This window comes from Hyaena hyaena, unplaced genomic scaffold (assembly GCF_003009895.1).
Source record: "Hyaena hyaena isolate Hyena2069 unplaced genomic scaffold, ASM300989v1 scaffold_1133, whole genome shotgun sequence".
NCBI classification, from domain to species: Eukaryota; Metazoa; Chordata; class Mammalia; order Carnivora; family Hyaenidae; genus Hyaena; species Hyaena hyaena.
Window position 1 is genome coordinate 167512 of NW_024081767.1, and position 19405 is coordinate 186916.

A 19405-nucleotide genomic window follows, 5' to 3' on the forward strand; every position below is an offset into this window, starting at 1 on the left:
CTTACAGATGAGGGTAGCTAAAAAGTTTTGTCAAAGAACAAAAATTGAGGCCACATAGGGTTAGAGTGTTGGCAAGTTGGAAGCTACCAATGTATCAGCGGCCCTTGGTCTCACGTGTCTTTGGTACACTTGCTTAAGGTCAGCAGGACGTGCTGCTGAGGGGCCCACGGGCCTCCAAGGTGAGACTAGCCGTGCTCTGATACTGAGAGAGAACAGCTGCTGTGGCAGGCACTGGCTGGAGGACTCCCAGGGAGCAGCCATCAGCCTCAGAGTGCCTTGAGGCCGCCGAGCTGTATGCTCCTGAACTCCGGCCACAGCAAGTGTGGAAGCCCCAGATTTCCTGGGCATTTTGTTCTCTGGTTCAATTAATCACTCGATAAAACTGCCTCCAGGCTGTGCACAATTTAAAGGGATATCACATGTTTTGGAGGACGAATACCAATTACAGAGAGACACACTTAGGGCACTGACCACTATATTTACAACATCATCTGCTTATAATCTTTAAAGACCATTAGATGGATGATGATGATGATGTGACTGTTACTGATTATTTTTAGGCATTTGGCAAAATACACTTGACTTGTGTGTAACAGTTGCTTTCTTTTTATTTTAAAAATGTTTACATATGTACAATTGTCCTTGTATGTTGATATAAATACGAAAAGTAAAAAAAAAACAAAAACAAAAATAAAGATACATGTTTAGAGTTAGCATATGGGATATTGGCCTCTCAAGCTTTAAAGTCCTGCAGAAAAATCCTATATGCCTTAGCCCTGCATGCTAGTTTCTATTATGGGATGTTGTTTCCTTAAAATGTAGAAAGCAATAAACAGAAGCTTCATGCACATAGCATCACTGTCTACAATGAGGATGTGCTTCAGAATGTCAGTTCTGAATCCACTATTATCCCTTAAGAAACTTGCTACATTTGGGTCATGTGAGTTAATTTTAGCGAGATTTCTACATATATCTGTCATGCAGATTATCCATTAACATACCAGTACCTTTATTGTTCCATGTTATAGTGTAACACTTCAGTAGTTCTTTTCATGGTTCAGTTAAATCCTAAGTCAATGACAAAAAGAAAATGGTATCCAGATGTGAAACTTGGCTTCCTCTCCTCTGGCATCTCAGAGGGTCTCTGTATTGTCTGAAGAGCAGATAGATTTGCAGTGATTCCGTGAGGCTGGGTTTCTATAAAAGTTGAAGTAAACAGTTTTGATGTATCACATGTAAACAGTGGATCTTAAATGGATGTCTCCCATAGCTGCACAACAGAGAAAAGCAAAATTGTACATTGTGAAAGCAGGAAACAGGCAAATTCTTTTCTTTTAAATTTCTTTAAGGTTTAATTTTGAGAGAGAGAGAGAGAGAGAGAGTGAGCACAGGGGAGGGGAGGAGAGAGGCAGAGAGAGAGGGAGACACAGAATCTGAAGCAGACTCCAGGCTCTGAGCTGTCAGCACAGAGCCCAATGGGGGGCCTCAAACTCACAAACTGTGAGACCACGACCTGAGTCAAAGTCGGATGCTTAACCAACTGAGCCACCCAGGCGCCCTGGGAACAAGCATATTCTAAGCTATGAAGATGAAAAAGAGTTGGTGACTCCATCCATACTTATGTGGTTGTGGAAGCACACTCTTGTGACATCTAATAAATGGATAAAAAAATACTCTAATTTTTACCTTTCTCTTTCCTCTAAACCTGTGTATCAACCTTTTTAGCAAGTGCCACCTTTTAATCCAAAACCCCCTCACATCTTCACTTACTGTTACTCAAAAATTTGAATAGGTTAAATATTATGTCTCAAATGAAATAAAATAAATTAAAATGTTATTTTTTTAAACCACACATATACTCCTTTCCCCCAGGGTTCTGATACAGCCTTCTAGAGCAGTGTTTCTTAACCCACCTGCACCTTTCAAGGATCTGAGGAGGTTTTAAAAATCCTACTGACAAGGTTGCTCATCAGACCAACTAACTCAAAATCTCTCTGGGTCTCTGGGTGGGGACTCAGGCATCAGCACAGTCTAAATCCCCTTCAAACAATCCCCATGTACAGCCAGTACTGAGAAGTACTGACCTGGGGCAAGTGTGATTCCATCAATACCACTACCACCCACTTAGAAATCATTGCCGTGGGCCTATAACCAGGCCATCTGCTCTCCAAATCCATCACTGTCTTCTAGAAAATTGTCCTCTCCGAGGGATCCATCAGAGTAGAATAATGATTCCACGGCACTATGTCAACTCCTTAATTCCCTCACCTCTTCCCCTCCTTACCTTTGTTACCAGTTCTGTACACTAGTCCTGTTCCTTTCTAATTTCTACAATGTTCAGTAATTGTTTTAACGGACTATAAAAAACTCTGGCATGATCAAATATGAACACAACTCAGTTTACAAGGGGGGCCAATTTAAAAAAAAAAAGGAAAAAGATCAGGCTGATAAAATAGTTTCTAGGCAATATGATTTGGATATACTTTTATAAACATGAAAAAAGAAAGTCTAGAGACCACTGTGACTTAAGTTACACCCAAATCAATCCAAATTCCATTTTTGCTGAAAATCTGGGGCATGTCATTGTATACCCAATGAGTTTCTGAGACAGAAAAAGGAGAAATAGCTGTGGATGTTTCTATATAGGTTTCCTTAAGAGGTTCTCTTGAATCTTCATGGAAATCTTACTTTGAATAGTCATTGGCTACTCCACAAAGGCTGTGGTGGAGCCGCCTGTGTTCTCACCCTTTCGAGACCAACTCTCTCAACTCTAAGGATGTTTGTGTGTGTGACCCCTGTTGGTGGAGACTAGTGAAAATGAATGGTTAAACAGGGTGTTTGCAAGGTAAGAAGACCTGGATTGACATTCAGATGATGGTATGGAGTAGTAAAGGGTTCAGACTTCAGCTTCAGTGAGTCCAGTTTTCTCTCAAAAGGTTAAGAAAATTAGCTGGGGCACCTGAGTGGCTCAGTCACTTAAGTGTCCGACTTCAGCTCAGGTCATGATCTCATGGTTTGTAAGTTAAAGCCCTGTGTCAGGCTCTGTGCTGATAGCTCAGAGCCTGGAGCCTGCTTCAGATTCTGTGTCTCTCTCTCTCTCTGCCCCTCCCCTGCTCACGCTCTCTTTCTCTCTCAAAAATAAATAAACATTAAAAATTTTTTTTTAAAAATTAGAAGCAGTTTGCAGAAAGGGGAACAGAGGGATGACACTGGCAGAACCTGAAGATCACCATTATCCCAGTGAGGAAAAAGGAGCAGAGAACTGTCAAGCCATCACTTTTAGGAACAGACATGACTGTGGCCATTTCTAGATGGCTAAATGGAGGGGTTGCTGGTGAAAAAGATCTGCTTGCTTGATTCTCCACAGCCCTCATAAACAGTCCGGGAATGGAGGCTGCCTATTCTTCAGGATTCTGCTATGTGCTCATGTTCCAAGGTGGATGGAGCCATCGACCTTTCACACTGTCCCTGGGGTTACAGTCTTCACTAGTCTTCACTGTTGCCCCATTCATCCCAGGGAAGAGGCCACAGGCCAGCCATGTCCTCTGGGGAGCTGTCACTTTCAGGGCTTTCATGTGGGAACATTAATAGCCTGCACCCTGGCATGACAACAGCTGAGAGAATATCTCCAAATGGACAGAGCAAAACAGCAATGTAGACAATTTATCAGAGATGAAAAGTGGGGTGTTATACTTCGACAGTTGTCTGAGGAATGACATCAGCCTTGGATTTCATTACCACATACTCAAGTCATGAACTAGATGCCTACTAACAATTCTGTTTTTTAAAGCCAGAAAGCTGAGTGCTGGAAATCTGAATTTTCTTCTTCCTTTCCGTCTTTTACCATTACCCATATGAGCATGGGAAGGTAATTTTTCATGTAATTCACAAAACACCACTGACAAGTTGTTGGTTTTTTTTTTTTTTTTTTTTAATGTTTTATTTATTTCTAGGAGAGAGAGAGAGACAGCGTGAACAGGGGAGGGTCAGAGAGAGAGGGAGTCACAGACTGAAACAGGCTCCAGGCTCTGAGCTGGCAGTCAGCACAGAGCCCGACGCGGGGCTCGAACCCACGAACCACGAGATCATGACCTAAGCGAAAGTCGGACGCTTAACCGACTAAGCCACCCAGGCGCCCCGCCACTGACAAGTTTTTAAAGTCTTTCTGACCATAGTAGTCTAATCTGCTTTTAGTGAGTTGTGTTTTCTTATTGTGAGTTGATCGAGTTAAAATATGAATGACTTATGTTTACCTTAAACTCCATTACTTAAGTTCAGGATCAAAGAGGCTCTGAAATATCTTTCTAAACCAAAACACCTAGGAAGCCGAGACCCACTAGCAGATAAATCTGTCCAAGCTTTTAAAGCTCTATTTTATTGCAAAATTATTTCTGAGAAGATCATCATTACACTGTAACTGACCACAAAAGAACTTGGATATCAATAAAAGTAATTATTCTTTAGTTGTATCTTTCACTTAAGCCTCTCTGAGGGCCGGTCTGCCTCTCTAAACTCGACCATCTCTCAAATTTCACATAATGGATGTATTCCGGGAATACTGTCAAGCTGGGTGGAACCATAAAGTGTAAAAGAGAACTCCATATTTAAGGAAATTTCTGGTACACCTGAAACTAATATAACACTGTAGATGATAGTATACTAAATTATATTACTATATTATATAAATATAATACTTAATTAAAAAATAAAATAAGGAATCCGTTCTATGTGAAGACCCAATGACAAACTAAAAAAAAAAAAAAAGTAAATAAATAAATAATACTTCTGGTGAACATATTTTTATATAATCTGCTCTTACATGTTTTTAAACCTGGCATTTTAGGGGTGCCTGGGTGGCTCAGTTGGTAAACTGCCTGACTTCAGCTCAGGTCATGATCTCCCCAACCATGAGTGTGAGTCCCAAGCTCAAACTAACAGCTCAGCGCCTGGAGCCTGCTTCAGATTCTTTGTCTCTGTCTCTCTTTGCCCCTCTCCCATTACTGCTCTGTCTCTGTCCCAGTCTCTCCCTCCCCAAAAGAAATAAACATTAAAAAATAAAATAAAATAAGTCTGGCTTTTTAGAATATAAAAGATTGCTAAATTCTACCATACTATTGCCATATTTTTTAATATTAGAGATTTTCACATGTATCCAAATGCCTTGTATCCAAATTCTACCCCTACCTCCAAGCCACTGGTCTAACTTTCTGTCACAAGTTCTGATTTCTAAAGTCTTACTGGGTATTATTAGCCAGTAAAAGGCTTGAGTAAGCAAATTAGGCATGAATATGAGGCTAGTTTATTTCATCTCTGGCATTTCCAGGTATATTAAAAAATTGTTAAAACAGAATACATTCTGTTTTCTTTATTCCAGACTGTCATATAGTACCTATAACGCATAATAAAAGACATAAATACATAGCAATGAATGATTAAAACATATCAAATATCACTAGGATTAATTCACTAATTAAGCTCATTTGTAAATATATATCTGAGCCCCACATCTCCAAGTACCTTCCATTTTTCAACGAAATCTTAAAAATCTTCCCTTTTTTTTATAAAGAAGAAAAAAAAGGCTCTTTTAAACTATGAACTCATAGATAAATGATAATGATTGAGGCTGTTAGTGTACAGAAGTTCCCACATACCCTGGCACTTTGTCGGTTCACTTTCTTCTCTTCATCTGGAAGTGGAGGCATTGGGTATGGGTATTTTCTGCTGGAGGCAATAGACCCAGTTGATGAAGAAGGAGACTTGGCAGGAGACAGAGTCCTGAGATGTTGAGAACACATGAAATAAATATTATGTGACTGCCTAACATCTCTTTCAAACATCTGAAAAGTAGGTTCAAAACAATCTCTCTGATTGTAATTTTCACAGGCCACTATTGCAAAGGTTTAACTACTGGGAGATTCTCTGTTCTTCACAACACTGGAATGCTGGAATTTTATTTTCCTAATGCCATAACTGCAATGGATTGTTTAAATGTTAAGCACACAGAATCAGACTCTTCAACTAGAAAAGCCAAACATGAAATTTCCTATAGAATAGATAAAAACAGCTAAAATGGAGAAGGGATAAAATTATTCTAAGAGCTCATAATGGTAAATTAAATGTACAACATATGAATATTCTGCCTTATTTTAACCACTTAATGTAAAAAATGTTTTAGTACAGTAATTCCAATAATATTTTTAAGTTCTGAAATTATAATACAATTGATATACTTATTAGTTGCTAAGTCACACACCAGTTTACACAAAACTCATGCATTCAGAGGCCAGAATGTTAGTTGTGAAAGAACAAAGGCAAATAGAGGGGTTTTGATAATAAATTAGTAAACATGCAAGCAGTAAGGAGTGCAGAGTTCCAGCCAAACAACGAGTCTGATGAGAACATACAAAAATGGTCTGATCAGTCCCTACAATCAGCATTTCTGGACAGGGGAGGGTTTTGTGCCACAGAAGTAGATTTTGCTAACTCATGTAGGGTGCACTTGTCATGCTAATGAGGTGGCTACACTCTACTGACTGGAATTTTACTAAAAGGAAAACAAAACACAAATACCCTTCCTATTTGGATAACACGTATTATCTCCAACATGAAGATATTCCATATGAAAGATACACATAAGCTGTGATTGTATTCTGTTCTCTTGTTGGACTCTGCCTGTGCAGTGGTAATATGTGTGACTAGGCTGAGCTCACAGGAAGGGCCCACATCTGTTGTCTTGTCGTCAAAGTAAAAAAAGCAGCTGAGAGTTTGTTCATACACCGTATCAACAGGAAATAGATGTGCTGATTCATCAGTACCTATCCTTTCACAGATGTTACCACTCCACATCCATGACTGCTCTCAGCAACTGCTGTAAGGTGGCTGTGAGCCATACATGCTGAAGTGGTTACATGGCCACACACAGGTATTACTGCCATAGCAGGCACCTCACCTGCTGGCAGTGACTGACAGCCTGGGAAATGTCAGCAGCAGGGCGGTACTGGGTGGGGTGGGGGTGGGGGGACGGACTGCACTGCATGCAACGGCATCACAAGGGCTCTTTTTTCCCCCTTGTTGTAAATTTTGGTTCCCATCCATGTATTATGCTTTGCCCTAGTTCTCCTGTAGTTTTCGAATCAGTTTCCATGTTATAGACAACAAATTCAAGCTGAGGTTTGAAAATCCTTTTTCCTACAAGTCTTGAGATTCAAGTGACCTTTCTTGCTCAATTTTAAGAATCAATAGTGCTTTAATTTGCTTTTAATCTGTAACTCCTAACATCTCCTCTAGTTTTGAAAAATGTTCAGGACCAATGTGAACTGGCTTAATATTCTGGTAGTGTGAACAGTTACAATTACAGATATTTGACTTCTCTTGTGCTAATGCTCCCCACTATGGAATAGATGGGTAAAACTAAGAATATAAGTACTTCAACTCCTTTGAAAGCCTATTAAGCAGTACTACTGCATTTTTTTCTAATTCAGAAATTAAGGATGTTTTCAATTTTAAGAAAACATTTCCAACATGACAATGATCTTTAGGAAACATATTCAGTATGCATAGAATGAGGATGAACTTTTGTATTTTGATATTTAAAATACATATTTCTAAAACAAGGGACATTAACCTGGGTTCAGATTTTTAGCCTAATCACTACTGATAAGATATCCAAGTTCAGGAAAGCTAGTCAGGATACACAAAGAAAGAACTGAATCTTGTTTACTTTAGGGGATCATTCAAAATGAGTCCTCTTCTTAATTTGCTACAGTGTGGATGTGTCCATAGCATGAGCTATTAGCTTACAGATTCAGTCATGCCAGTCATTTACTTGGCCATGAGTCCAAATGAACAGCTCTGCACACACACCAGGCCATCCCAATGAGGGGTGCTGGAATATTTCCTCCAAATATTTTTCCATGGCCATAAGCCAAAGGTGAGTGAAAACAAAACAGGAGATATTCTCCAGATCCCCCAAGAAATTGCATGTATACTTCCTCTCACATGAATATACCAGCTAGCTGACACTTTGGACTGACTCTGAGGGGAAGAGAAGCCAAGCAGGACAGTTTTAGTAGGGGCAAGGGCATCATGTCCTGGAGGATGGGTGGTGTGTGACAGTGTATTATTTAGGGGCATGTCTGGCAACAGAAGAGGAGTCAGAATAAGAACAGAGAACAAGGTAGAGTAAACCAGTTTAGGGAAATAAAAACAAACTAAAATTTTGTAACAAATGTCTAAAGAGGCATTGCTTCAAAACAGCTTCCAGGCTATTTTCTGACCCTGGCTACTTGCCTGGTAGTTCCAATCTGGCTTTTACTGACAACCAGGCACTGGCCCAGCTCATTACCTTACAAAGTAATCTTTGAACAAATGTTGACAATTATCATTATAGCATTTAAAAAAACCAAAATAACCATAATGGGTGCCATTTAGGGCTACACAGTGAAGGTGTGCCTGTGTGCCCATGGATTGTCTATCTTGGGGCCACATCAGACTTACTGGGCTTGTCTTCTGTAGACATGCCTGTAAGGCCACACTCAGCTCAGTTCTGCCCCCCAGAACTGGCTGAAACCACATCAGTCACACATGAGGGACATGGGTCCACCCTTACTCGTCTTTGTTCAGATGCAAATTTTATAGTAGCCTAATCCAGGATTTATAACGTGTCCTAGGATAGAATTTAAGTAGTCAATATACACCCTACCCTTCTTAAGTAATTACAGCAAGGTAGAAGGGGAACAGATTTTGGAATCAGAGCCAAGCTCGTCATTCTGATTCTTACGCTTACTAGATGTACTACCCTGAGTTACTTGTTGTGTCGCAGTTTCCTCTATCCATAGAAAGAGAGTAAGAATGCCCATTATCTCATGATGTGGTAAAAGATAAAGTTACATAGCAGGCACTCAATACAAGATAAATTATAACTAGTTTCTTTTCAGAGTTACTGCATTTTCCATAAGATAATGGAAGGGGGATGCTGAGTAATTAAGTGCATAATACTCAAGAGGAAGGCTACCTGATCAGAGCTTGTAAAGCCCTGTCAGCAACAGAAATGCCTCCAAGGTGTAAGTATGGGGAGATAATGCTTTTGTCCTGCTTGACGTGAGTATATGCTGGCATTTGAGCAACCAGTGTCGGATACAGAACTGCATAAGGGAGCACAGCTGAGGAACTACCATCACTCAAAACCTTTTGGCATTTTCTTTGCTCTTCATAGTGATGAGGATATAATATTTTAACTGCTGGACTATACTTTGGATCAGTTTGAAGCACTCACAAAGTCCCCACTGTGTTTTGATAAGGCTGCCACAAAGCCCACACCATATGAGTGATTAATAAAATGACTTTTGCCCTCATCGGTGTTTTGGCAGGAAAGGTAATCCTAAATAACCTGGTGACTATTGAAGCAGATCTGAGCTTAAGCACAGGGCTGACAAAGCATAAGCCAAAGTGTGAATGCCCTTCAGGCCTCTACACAAGGACTGGCTTGGACAGAGGGTGGATGACATTCTCTGTTGTGTTAGAATCATTGTGTTAAAACCTCTGGGATATCTTCGATTATTCACGACTTTCTTAAAAGCTGTGCATTGGTTTTCAGGTCCCACCAACATAATGCTCATTCATCCTAAAATGAGAGTTACATCATAAACCTCCACTGGATTTTTATCTAGCCTTTAAATACAAATACAGATTGTAATAATGAATTTGTAATGTCGCCATCCACTGTGAGAGGTGACATCTCATTCTAAAAGAGGAGATAAAGAAACCCTCTAAAATTGCCCTTGCAGCTTTGCACGTGCAACCAGGGGTGCTAAAGCATTTCCCCATCCAAACTGTGCTTAGTCATGCAGCTTCTGGGCAGACCTGGGTGCTGATTTTAAGAAATGTGAACTCTACTCGGGGAGCCACATCAACTACTCAGCTGACCCAGGGGAGGTGAAACAACTCTTCCGGGGTACCATTTCACAAATTACTGTTGCAAAGATGCTAGGTCCACTTAGGTATAAAAGCCCTAGGCCATATGCGACCAAAGTCCTTCTGTTTGGGGTCCATGGCTGATACAAATTACAATCTGCCCACAAGCCTGAGGAAGATAGACAGGGGAAATAGGACTGCAGGTGAGCCAAGATTCCAAATAACATTCAGAATAATCTTAACTGTCTTCCTGACGCTGGCCATCTTGAGAGCTACAGGTGAGGGTGGGATGTTTCAATGTGAGTGTATGTGTATGAGGTTCAGTGTGGGAAAGTGGTAAAAGCAGAGGAACAGGGCAGGAGGGAAAGATGGGGTATAAAAGCAGGATATATTGTTGTGAGCAGGCAGGGTTATGCTTTCCTTGGGGCATATGCAAATGTATGGATCAAAGTAAAATGCAAGTAGGTCTAATCATTTTCTCAAACTATACATGTCTAAACTAAATGGTACACTGGAAGAGAAAGTCCACCTTATATGGGTGCTGAGAGTGAAAGACACGTACATATTTTGATATCTGTTAAATGCTGACCCAAGTCATGGCAAAAAGTAATCTGAAAGCTAACTGTGTTCAGAAGAGGTAGTAATTGAGTTCATTATTTCTTCTTTACACTAGCTGTCCACAAAGTAGTCAGATATAAATTGGACATTTTCCTCTAGGAAATCACTTTGATACTAGAAAGAGTGAAAAAATGCCATTAAGAGCTCTTGGAAATTCTACTGACATGAGACTGAGCTGCAGTGGATAGAGTAAATTCTAGTTTCTAAAATGTAGGGATACTCTGTTCTTCTGTGAACCAAGAACATGTTTTCAATCGGCTTCCTGATCTATCTGAAGTGTTAGATAACAACCATTTTACTAGCATAAACAGTGCCTTGGATGTTTTGTTGCAAATCTATAAAGTATATCTTAGCACTGCCCTTGTCTGGGAGCAAACAGTTGTACTGAATAAATGAAACCTAAACTCATCCAATCTACTCTCATGTGGTCAAGATTCTCTGGATAATTTTAAGTTCCATTAAATCACCATTTTTACTCAAATGCCACTACATTTCATTTAGTTTCTTTTCACATTTGCCCTTAAGTTTTCTCGTATGTACTATGCACTCTTAAGGCAGTATGTAGGAAAAATGCACTATGAAACTGCTAAATTCCAGACATTAAATTGTTCAGGTTAATAGTGCTTCTTTATTAGTGGAAATTATGTTTCATGCCCACAGAACACTACATAGCATCAAATGAAGAGAAAGCTACTAAAAAAGCTCAAGATGGTGATGGGGACATGCACTAAATGGCAACCCTTTCAAATGGCTTCATTTGAAACATTCAGAAAAAAAAACTAGACTTGCTCACGAAGCCAGAAACAGAGATCAAAAGGCAGCAAATAAACAAGGACCCTTTCCACCTACGGGAACTTGTATTGGGAGATACAAGATAGAGAGCCAGTCACACTACAGTATTTGTATGTGCTGGGAAAGTTTGAAAAGGATATAAAATTAATTTATAAAATACCTAAAGTATGGTCCTTCAGTGTTTTTATTCACATCTTCTACCCACTTAGCTACATTATAGTCTCTTTTGAACCATGGGTTTAAATACCTGCAGAAAGCAATGGAAGGAACAAAGAAAGCAGAACAAGATAGAAAATCTGAAAATACACAGCACAAGCTTAGCAAGGATGTTCTTCACCCTCCAAATGCAAGTGACTATGGCAAATAAACCAGGATGGATGTTGGGTGATTATGAGGCAGTCTGTACAATGACATGAGAATAAACTCAGCTACAACAAGGCTCGAGGCATTCTAGAATGTATTCAACATTTCAGGGAAAGTCTTTCCAGTGGTTTCCCCAAATGAATCAGAAGCTGCCTTCCAATCATAGTACTGTCAGTGATCTCATTCACCCACCTCCAAAGTGGCTTTTTCCAGGCCACCTCTCATTTGGCTCCTTGGTTTTCAAATGATAACGATGCTTTTTGAGAATATTCAGATGGCTGCAATTCCAACCTGGTGTTTGGGTATATAATGCCCCAAAAACAATTAAAAGGAGCAAAGTTCTCTTTCCAGTATGAAAAAAAAAGACTTTACAAGGCCTCGGTCTCACTCCAGATAGCAGATCCTAAACTGGAGTTAACAAGAAAGGTACCTCAGCCGGCTCTCTCAAAAGTAGAAAGGGCACCTGCTCTTCTGATTCTGGAGCCCCAATACACATTACATGTGATCCAAACAGGCCCGCATGACCTTTAAGTTGGGCTCAGCAATTTAGCTGTAGCTGCAAAACTTCTTCCTCCTCTTCAGCACTCCAGACTTAAGTGTTCATGTTTCTGTTAGCAAATGGACCTCAGAAGTTGCCTTCTGAGTGTCTGACCATGAACTTGCATGAGTGACTGCCAGAGGATACTAATGACCTTAATTAGCATTTCCCTGATGGATCTGGCAAAGTCTCCATCGGAATTACTGTGCAAAGGAAAATTTAAAAGGTGGTAAAATTGGGAGTGTAAGTTTGCTCCCTGCCCCCCACCCCCAGAGTTTCCTTTGATGTTTCCCCAGAGAGCCAAGCATAAACACATCCTCTTTAGAATGTGTCCTTGTAAAATAAATACAGATTCAACAAATTCAGTGTTGGAATAATTTGCAGGTTCTACTGAGTTTTCTCATTTATAAAGTAACTTCTAGAGATACTACAGATAACAAAGATGCAAGCTCTATCAAATTTTGCAAGTTATTTACAAACAAACCAAGGGAAAGATAAAATACACTATCTGTTTGGGGTTAAACTTTGGTTCTTTCTGCCATATTTGGTTTTGATTTGTAAATACATTTAAATCATGACATTTCCGGTTATATAAACAAAAGTAGATTACTTTTTCCATAGCCCTTTCCCTCATTTTTGGCAATAACCAATGAAGTTCCCTCCTAAGAGAAGGATTTGGTTGCCTTTTATGGCTGTAAGACCATTTTTGCTAAGACAGTGTCCCCTGACTCAGGAACAATCTCACACTAATTTTGCCTTTAGCCACAATCATTGCCAACTTGCACTTTTCACAGAGATAGCCAATTAAAACTTGCATAAAAATTTCCACCGAGACTTTGAACAAAAAGAAAAAGTCAAAAAGCAAGTGCAGCCACAGATGAAGGCTAGTGAATGCTCTGGCCTGGGGAAAACCGTAGAAAAAGCCCATGCAGCTGTTATCAGGTGAAACATAGCCACACAGCAAACTGAGTCACCCACAGGCAGCTTCCAGGAGGAGACGTGTGTTCCCTTCACTGTCAATCTTAGAAGCTCAAAGGATAGATGCCATGGCTGTTCCATGAAACCAACAGCTACATGGCTTGGCTTCTACAGGATGGACCTTGTCCTCCATTTCAGGGAGCATCTCAGAAGGCTGTGATCACTTCACTAGAAGCCATTGAAGAGGGCTCTCAAAGGTTGTTCCTTCTGGGAATCTGCCCATTAAAGGGTCTTCATGGTGGGCTTCCTAGCATCTCTAGGTGGTGGTGGTGGGAGTGATGGGATTTAATCAAACTGCTATAAACCTGCCTATGTGGCTTGACTTGGCTTGTAGCGCAACATGCAAAAAAAAATGCATTAGACAGGGTAGGAGAGCTCTTTGTGTTCTCCAGGATGGAAAGGCAGAGGAAAATTAGCTGGTGCTGGCTGGACCAGGACCATGTCCAAGCAGACATTGGGGGTCAGTCAGAGATCAAATGACCCCCTTCTCAGCCAAGGAAGGGACTAGGAGGGAGATTAAGTGGCAGCCCAGAATGAAGGGGCAGGTGGAGACTGACCTGTGATCCAGACTCTGGATCCCTGTCTGGGGGCTGTCAGAGCCCCCTGGGCTTATGCCTTGGGATGGGACTGTCTGGGCGAGGGAGTGCCCAGGCTCAGGTGCTTGGGGCTCCCTCCTGTAAAAACACAATATATAATACAAAGTCTAAGCCAAAACCTTTTTTCATAGCACGTACAACAGTGAGGAAGATGCAAAAACGTTTGAGTGTCGAAACAATACAATAAACAAGGACATTTTGTTGTTAATTAGCAGGGTATGCATTTGTGGTGAGTGTTTTAATTCATGTCCTGGTGTTCCATCATCCCTTGGGATGATGGGTACTAAAGGGGATATGGAAATAATGAACCTTGATGATAACCTTTTAACCTAAAAAATAAAAAAGGTATGTTTGTCTGTAGTCATTTTGCTCCTCTTATAGTCCCACAAATTATATTATTGTATCAGAAGCAAGAGGGATTATTTAACGAATATGGAAGATATAAAAAATGACTGTCAACATAATTCCTAAAATGCTATGTATTAGGATTCCTTTTAAGAAAAAACAAAATCTAAAAGTATATAGTGCCCATACAACAAGGTATGTGAGAATAGTGCTCAACTTCACAGACTTAGTTCCATTTAATTAACATGAGTCATGTAACCCAAATGTGGAGAGTCTGAAAAATCTGAGGGAGTCATTAATAGTTTTCCTCACAAAGGTGATTCCACTATGATGTCTTGTTAAATATTATAGTGTTATCTCACAGGCGAGAGATTTCTTAAGGGCTATTTAGTATTATAATTTTTATCGCATGATGAGTGGGAATTTTACAGAAAACTTTTTCAAAATAATGACTGCACTAGCAAATACTGTATGAATTTGCTAAACACCCAGGGTTGTTTTCAAAGCCTTATTATAGGAAATACCGTTAAAATGCTAACCAGCACACAAAGGAAGTTCTGAAGAACATTTGGCAGTTTTATCTGTATTCTTGTGAGCAACTGAGATGAGCTAAGGAGCTCTTACCAGGTGACCTCATGCAAAACAAATCAAACAACATTCCAAGAAGAGTTTATCCACAATGAGCCCTAAAGCATCCAAGCGCTTTGGGAAATGTTTAAGATAAACTCTAACAGATTAGTTATTTATGATGGAGTTCTATGATGCCATTCTGGACCATGCAATGGTATCACTTAAACCTATGTTTTGTTTCTAAGGTAAAGTATCCTCTAGCAAACTTTGACAAGCCACTTACAAGATAATACCATCAGCAGGAAGGTCCAAATTTCAGGGCACTGTTATTATTCCTGGACTGAAAAAGGCAGGGTATATGATGGAAAAGCTAACATAAGTTTCTGACAAGCAGTTAACAAATACCTGCTATTCAGATAAAGTATTAAGGCATGAAGAAGCAATAGTGATCTTGAAAAGAATAACTAGCTCTATAGTGAGAAATAAGTTAAAAAAAAAAAAAACTTTAGGTAGGTCAAAAAAGTATGGTCAATGAAAACCTGGTGGCAAGCAAGGTCCAGAAGCATACCAAGGGTGTGTTTGATTCCTCGACGTCAGGTTTGAGGAAGCTTACTTTTGCTGTACTTTCTTAAGTGAAGAAACAAACAAAAACAGTGCATGGTGTTTACCTCATTAGAAATAACTTTAAATGTAATTGATCTCCCCACCTCCACTTAAAAAAAATGTGTGGCTATCATTTAAAATGGATAGTGTTGCACTTAGTGACAATGATTCCGTTAAAGAGCAAGTTTTGGTTAAGTACCCTTTTAAATGTCCTCAGAAGGAAGATTTAAAAGGAAAGCGTATTCCATTAGTCTGAGAGAATGCTTAGATTGCAGCCATAAAGCCCTCAGAGTGGTGGTTTCACACTGGGAGCAATATCATGCTCAAGGACGGTGGGAATTTTCCCCTGATGCTTCTAGGCTGTGTGAATACTGGGAAGAGGAAGGGTGACCCCTTTGGAATGGCTGGACCCCAGGTGGTGAGAAGAAAGGAATGTTATCAAAATTCCCTTCAAAAGGAACCAAGACACCACAATGGCAGGTTACTGGAGGAAAAAGCCTGCAGCAAGGGTAGGACCCCCATTAGCAGTGAATATTGGTTTGGGCACAGTTGCGGAGATGCCTATGTAAAAGAGAAAAGCCACGGTTAATTTTAAAAGGCAAAAAGGAATTAAAAAGACAAAACCAAGACCAGAGGCATCTTTTACAGTTCTTTGATGATTTCATTAATTAACTCTTCACACTAATTGCACAGGAGCTTGGAATGCCTTTGTTCATTAGAGGTTTAGACTTACTCAGTTGAATTAGACCGAGGTCTAAATCTTTTGCCTCTGATTTTCTTTCTGTTGCCTCCCAGGTTACCTGAAAAAGATGGTTTATGGGCTAGATTCAAGTATAAATGAACAACTGCCATATGTTTAAGCACATGGTATTTCAAGTGGTAACATTCACAGCCAGTCCCACCCAGGACACAAAGCTGTATAGCACCTACAGCCTTCTCTGTTTGTCCAGTGACTTGATGCTACTGAATCCCATCATTTCCCAACTAGGAAAAAAGAAATGGGCTCTTATAATAAATGCCCTCTTCTCTGTTGGGAGAAGAACTAAAGAGCTTACAGAAAAGAACAAGTCTTTACAACCAAGAACCACAAAATGTAAAGTTTGGGTTCTGCCCAGATGCGCTAGCCGTTCAGAATGCCGCCCTCTACCTTGCCAAGAGTTACTTCGAGGTCGTCCATTTTCACAGATGTCTGAAATGTGTTTTGTGTCTGGGATCCTTTCACTCCAAGAATGAGAAAGCCCATTAGACCTGAAATTGAAAATGTATATATACTGTTCAAAAATATAATCAAGTGAATGCTTTAAATATCAGTTAGCAACATCTCTAAGCACTACTGTGCATCAAATAAATCAAGAAAGAAAAAAATCTGAAATGAAAGAATGAAGAGAACATGAAAGTCTTCATGAAGAAGGCAGAATTACACAACATTCAATGTAAGAAAAGTCAAATACAATGGAACCCCATTACAATAGTTAATAGTTGAAAAGTATCAGCACACAGTGCAAGCCAATCACATTCCCAGCAACCACATATAGCAAATTCACTACGTATTTCAGCTATATATAACTGGAGCAGAAGAGTTATAATGGGGTCCCACTATAGATGTTTCTTAACTGTAAAGCAATGGTTTTCATTCAAATATTATGAGAACATGGACTTCCAAGAGATTTCATTAAGATCTATTCAACTGAACCTAGTCAACCTTTATCAAAGTAATATTCAGGTTTTTTAAAACAATGAAACTATTTTCTGAGAATTGGTATTTTCTCCACAAATATGGCCACCTCAATATGCAACTGTTAGTTAACTGTCCAATAACTGAACTGAATCACATGTTTATCATGGAAGTGTCTCACAAAGCCCATGTACCATGAAGTCCTTGTGCTATTTGTGTCCTGCCATCTTAAATAAACTGTCTACAAAAAGCAAAATTTATACACCTACCACATAAGAAAAGTATTTTGACAAATTATATATACTTAGGAGAAGCTACATAATTTGATACTAATTTTAAATGCTTAAAAATCTTAACCCATTTTTCTAAAATCTGGGAATTACTCAATATTTTAAGTTTTTCTTGAGATACATTAGAAAATAGCACTATGCTTAAAATATTTTCCATAGGTCATTCCAGTTAATCACTAATTCTGTCTATTTTAAAAGGAATTTTCTACTGACAAATGAAGATAAATGGAACTCAGCACAATTATTACATACTAATTCCCCATATTAGGAGTTTTATAGAATAAATTTGCTAATTATAGGATGAATCCTATTTTGTACAGAAGGACAACAGAAATTCCACTGAAATACATTGATCTCTCTAGTTATTTACCATGTTATTTAAAATTAAATATATGACCAAGAAAATATTTTTATAAAGACAAAATTTAGATAAATCTCATTGTCTTAGCCAAAAAACCCAATAAATTAAAAAAATAAAAATTTCTGAGCATCCTATAGATTCGTACTCCTTGTGCAAAAACTAATATTTTTACTTTCGTTCTAAGCTGTTATCTAAATAAAAACAATCCTTTGGGCTTAAGACAGTTGTACATATAGAAGAGTTCCCAGACTTGGTTCTTCTCTCCTTTGTGATTATTTACAGAGTGAGATCCAATGCAGAATTTTACAGATGATTCACTCTATTTAGAATTCCAGAAGAGATCACATTTCTTCTCAACAAACTAGAAATTTCCATTAAAGCCTACAAAGTAGTAGTGGCACAGTCTACTGTGCCCAAAGTAATGTCCTGGGCTGTCAGATCTTTTTTTTTCTATATGTTACACCAACAATGTGAAAGACATTTTTCCACAGAAATATTTTAGCTTTCTTCAATGTGAATGTAGGTCTCATTTCCTAAAACATTCCAACTATTTATTTCTTCTACCAGTTTATTTTATTAAGCAATTACAAAGCATGCAGAATTTTAACTGGTTTTATACACCTTAAGATCCTGGAGCAAGAATAGAACATCAAAGTTTAAGACATATTAAGTATTAACCCCACTTGTCCTATTATAAAACCCAGGCAAGTATTAAATATACTTATATTAATTTGGCAACCAAGCTCTAAATTAGGAAGTCTAGAAATATTCCAGGAATAAAAGGCAAAATTATCATATTCAAATATATGATTCACAAAAAAGCGATCTTTTTTTTTTCTCTCTCTCATAGCAAGCTTAGCTTTGGTATATTTAAAATTTAAAAATATTCAACGCAGCACTTATATTACCAAGGTAACAACTGCTTTACGGAAGCATGACAGTAACCTTTTTCTTTGACTACCAAACATGTCATAAAGCTCACCATTTAAAATATTATAACATACTATGAATAGTTTCTTATGCCATATAAAAGCAAGATTGAAAACCCTTAAGATTTCTGTACAGATTTAGGATTGTTGTTTATTGAATTCAGTTTTGTTTTTGTTTTGGCCTGATTTGTTTGAGTGGTTCTGAGCATATGGCATTTTGAAGCGCAGTAATCAAAGAACAAAGGATACTATTTTTTAACATTCAAGAAAGAAGGAAGAAGTAATCAAACCTGCTGCAAAATAATGAAATGTTCTGACTAATGGAATAATGTGTGATGGAACAGGCAGAAATCTGAAAATGCGACAGAAAAGCAGACCTCTTCTTAGAACTAGATGCTGAGTTTGTGCTGATTCCGGGAGGAATGTCGCTATAAAAAGAGTCACCATCTCCAGGCTTTTTTACATAATCTCCCTGGGGTAACTGTCTAAGGCACAATAAACATTTCAGAGTCAGAAAACAAGACACACACATGAACACAGACATATACAAATATTATTTTAGGAAAAAAGAGGTAGGGGTAATGATCTACATGAACCAAATCTATAACAACACATAAGATTATTAATAAATATGACAAGTTAAAGTAGGTCATTTTAACTGCCAAGGTCAGAAATGCAGTAGCTGAAGTCTTTAAAGTCTGGATGAATAAAGCCTTGCTTCCGGGGAAAACTATGGAAAGATGAGGTTTTTCATTGTAACTTTATTATACTTGGAGATGTTAGCTGCAGTTTTGTCTAAAAATAAATAAATAAATGGTGCTGAAGGAGACATGTT

At 38.8% G+C, this 19405-nt stretch overlaps 1 protein-coding gene across 8 annotated transcripts in view; it reads right to left on the reverse strand.

Moving 5' to 3' along the window:
- Positions 1–626: 626 nt before the first annotated feature.
- Positions 627–19405, reverse strand: part of ADAM22 (ADAM metallopeptidase domain 22) — a 228449-nt gene continuing 209670 nt past the window's right edge. For 2 of the 8 annotated variants that reach the window (XM_039222466.1, XM_039222465.1), the window contains 4 exons: positions 16463–16563; positions 16049–16115; positions 5652–5775; positions 627–1270 (listed from right to left, as the gene is read on the reverse strand). In XM_039222466.1, coding sequence (XP_039078397.1) covers positions 5669–5775; positions 16049–16115; positions 16463–16563 — 275 coding nt within the window. In that variant the 3' untranslated portion in view covers positions 627–1270; positions 5652–5668. Of the gene's footprint in view, positions 1271–5651; positions 5776–11482; positions 11570–13758; positions 13876–16048; positions 16116–16462; positions 16564–18860; positions 19056–19405 lie in introns of those variants that run through there. The other 6 variants (XM_039222460.1, XM_039222461.1, XM_039222464.1 and 3 more) reach the window with 6 other exon arrangements.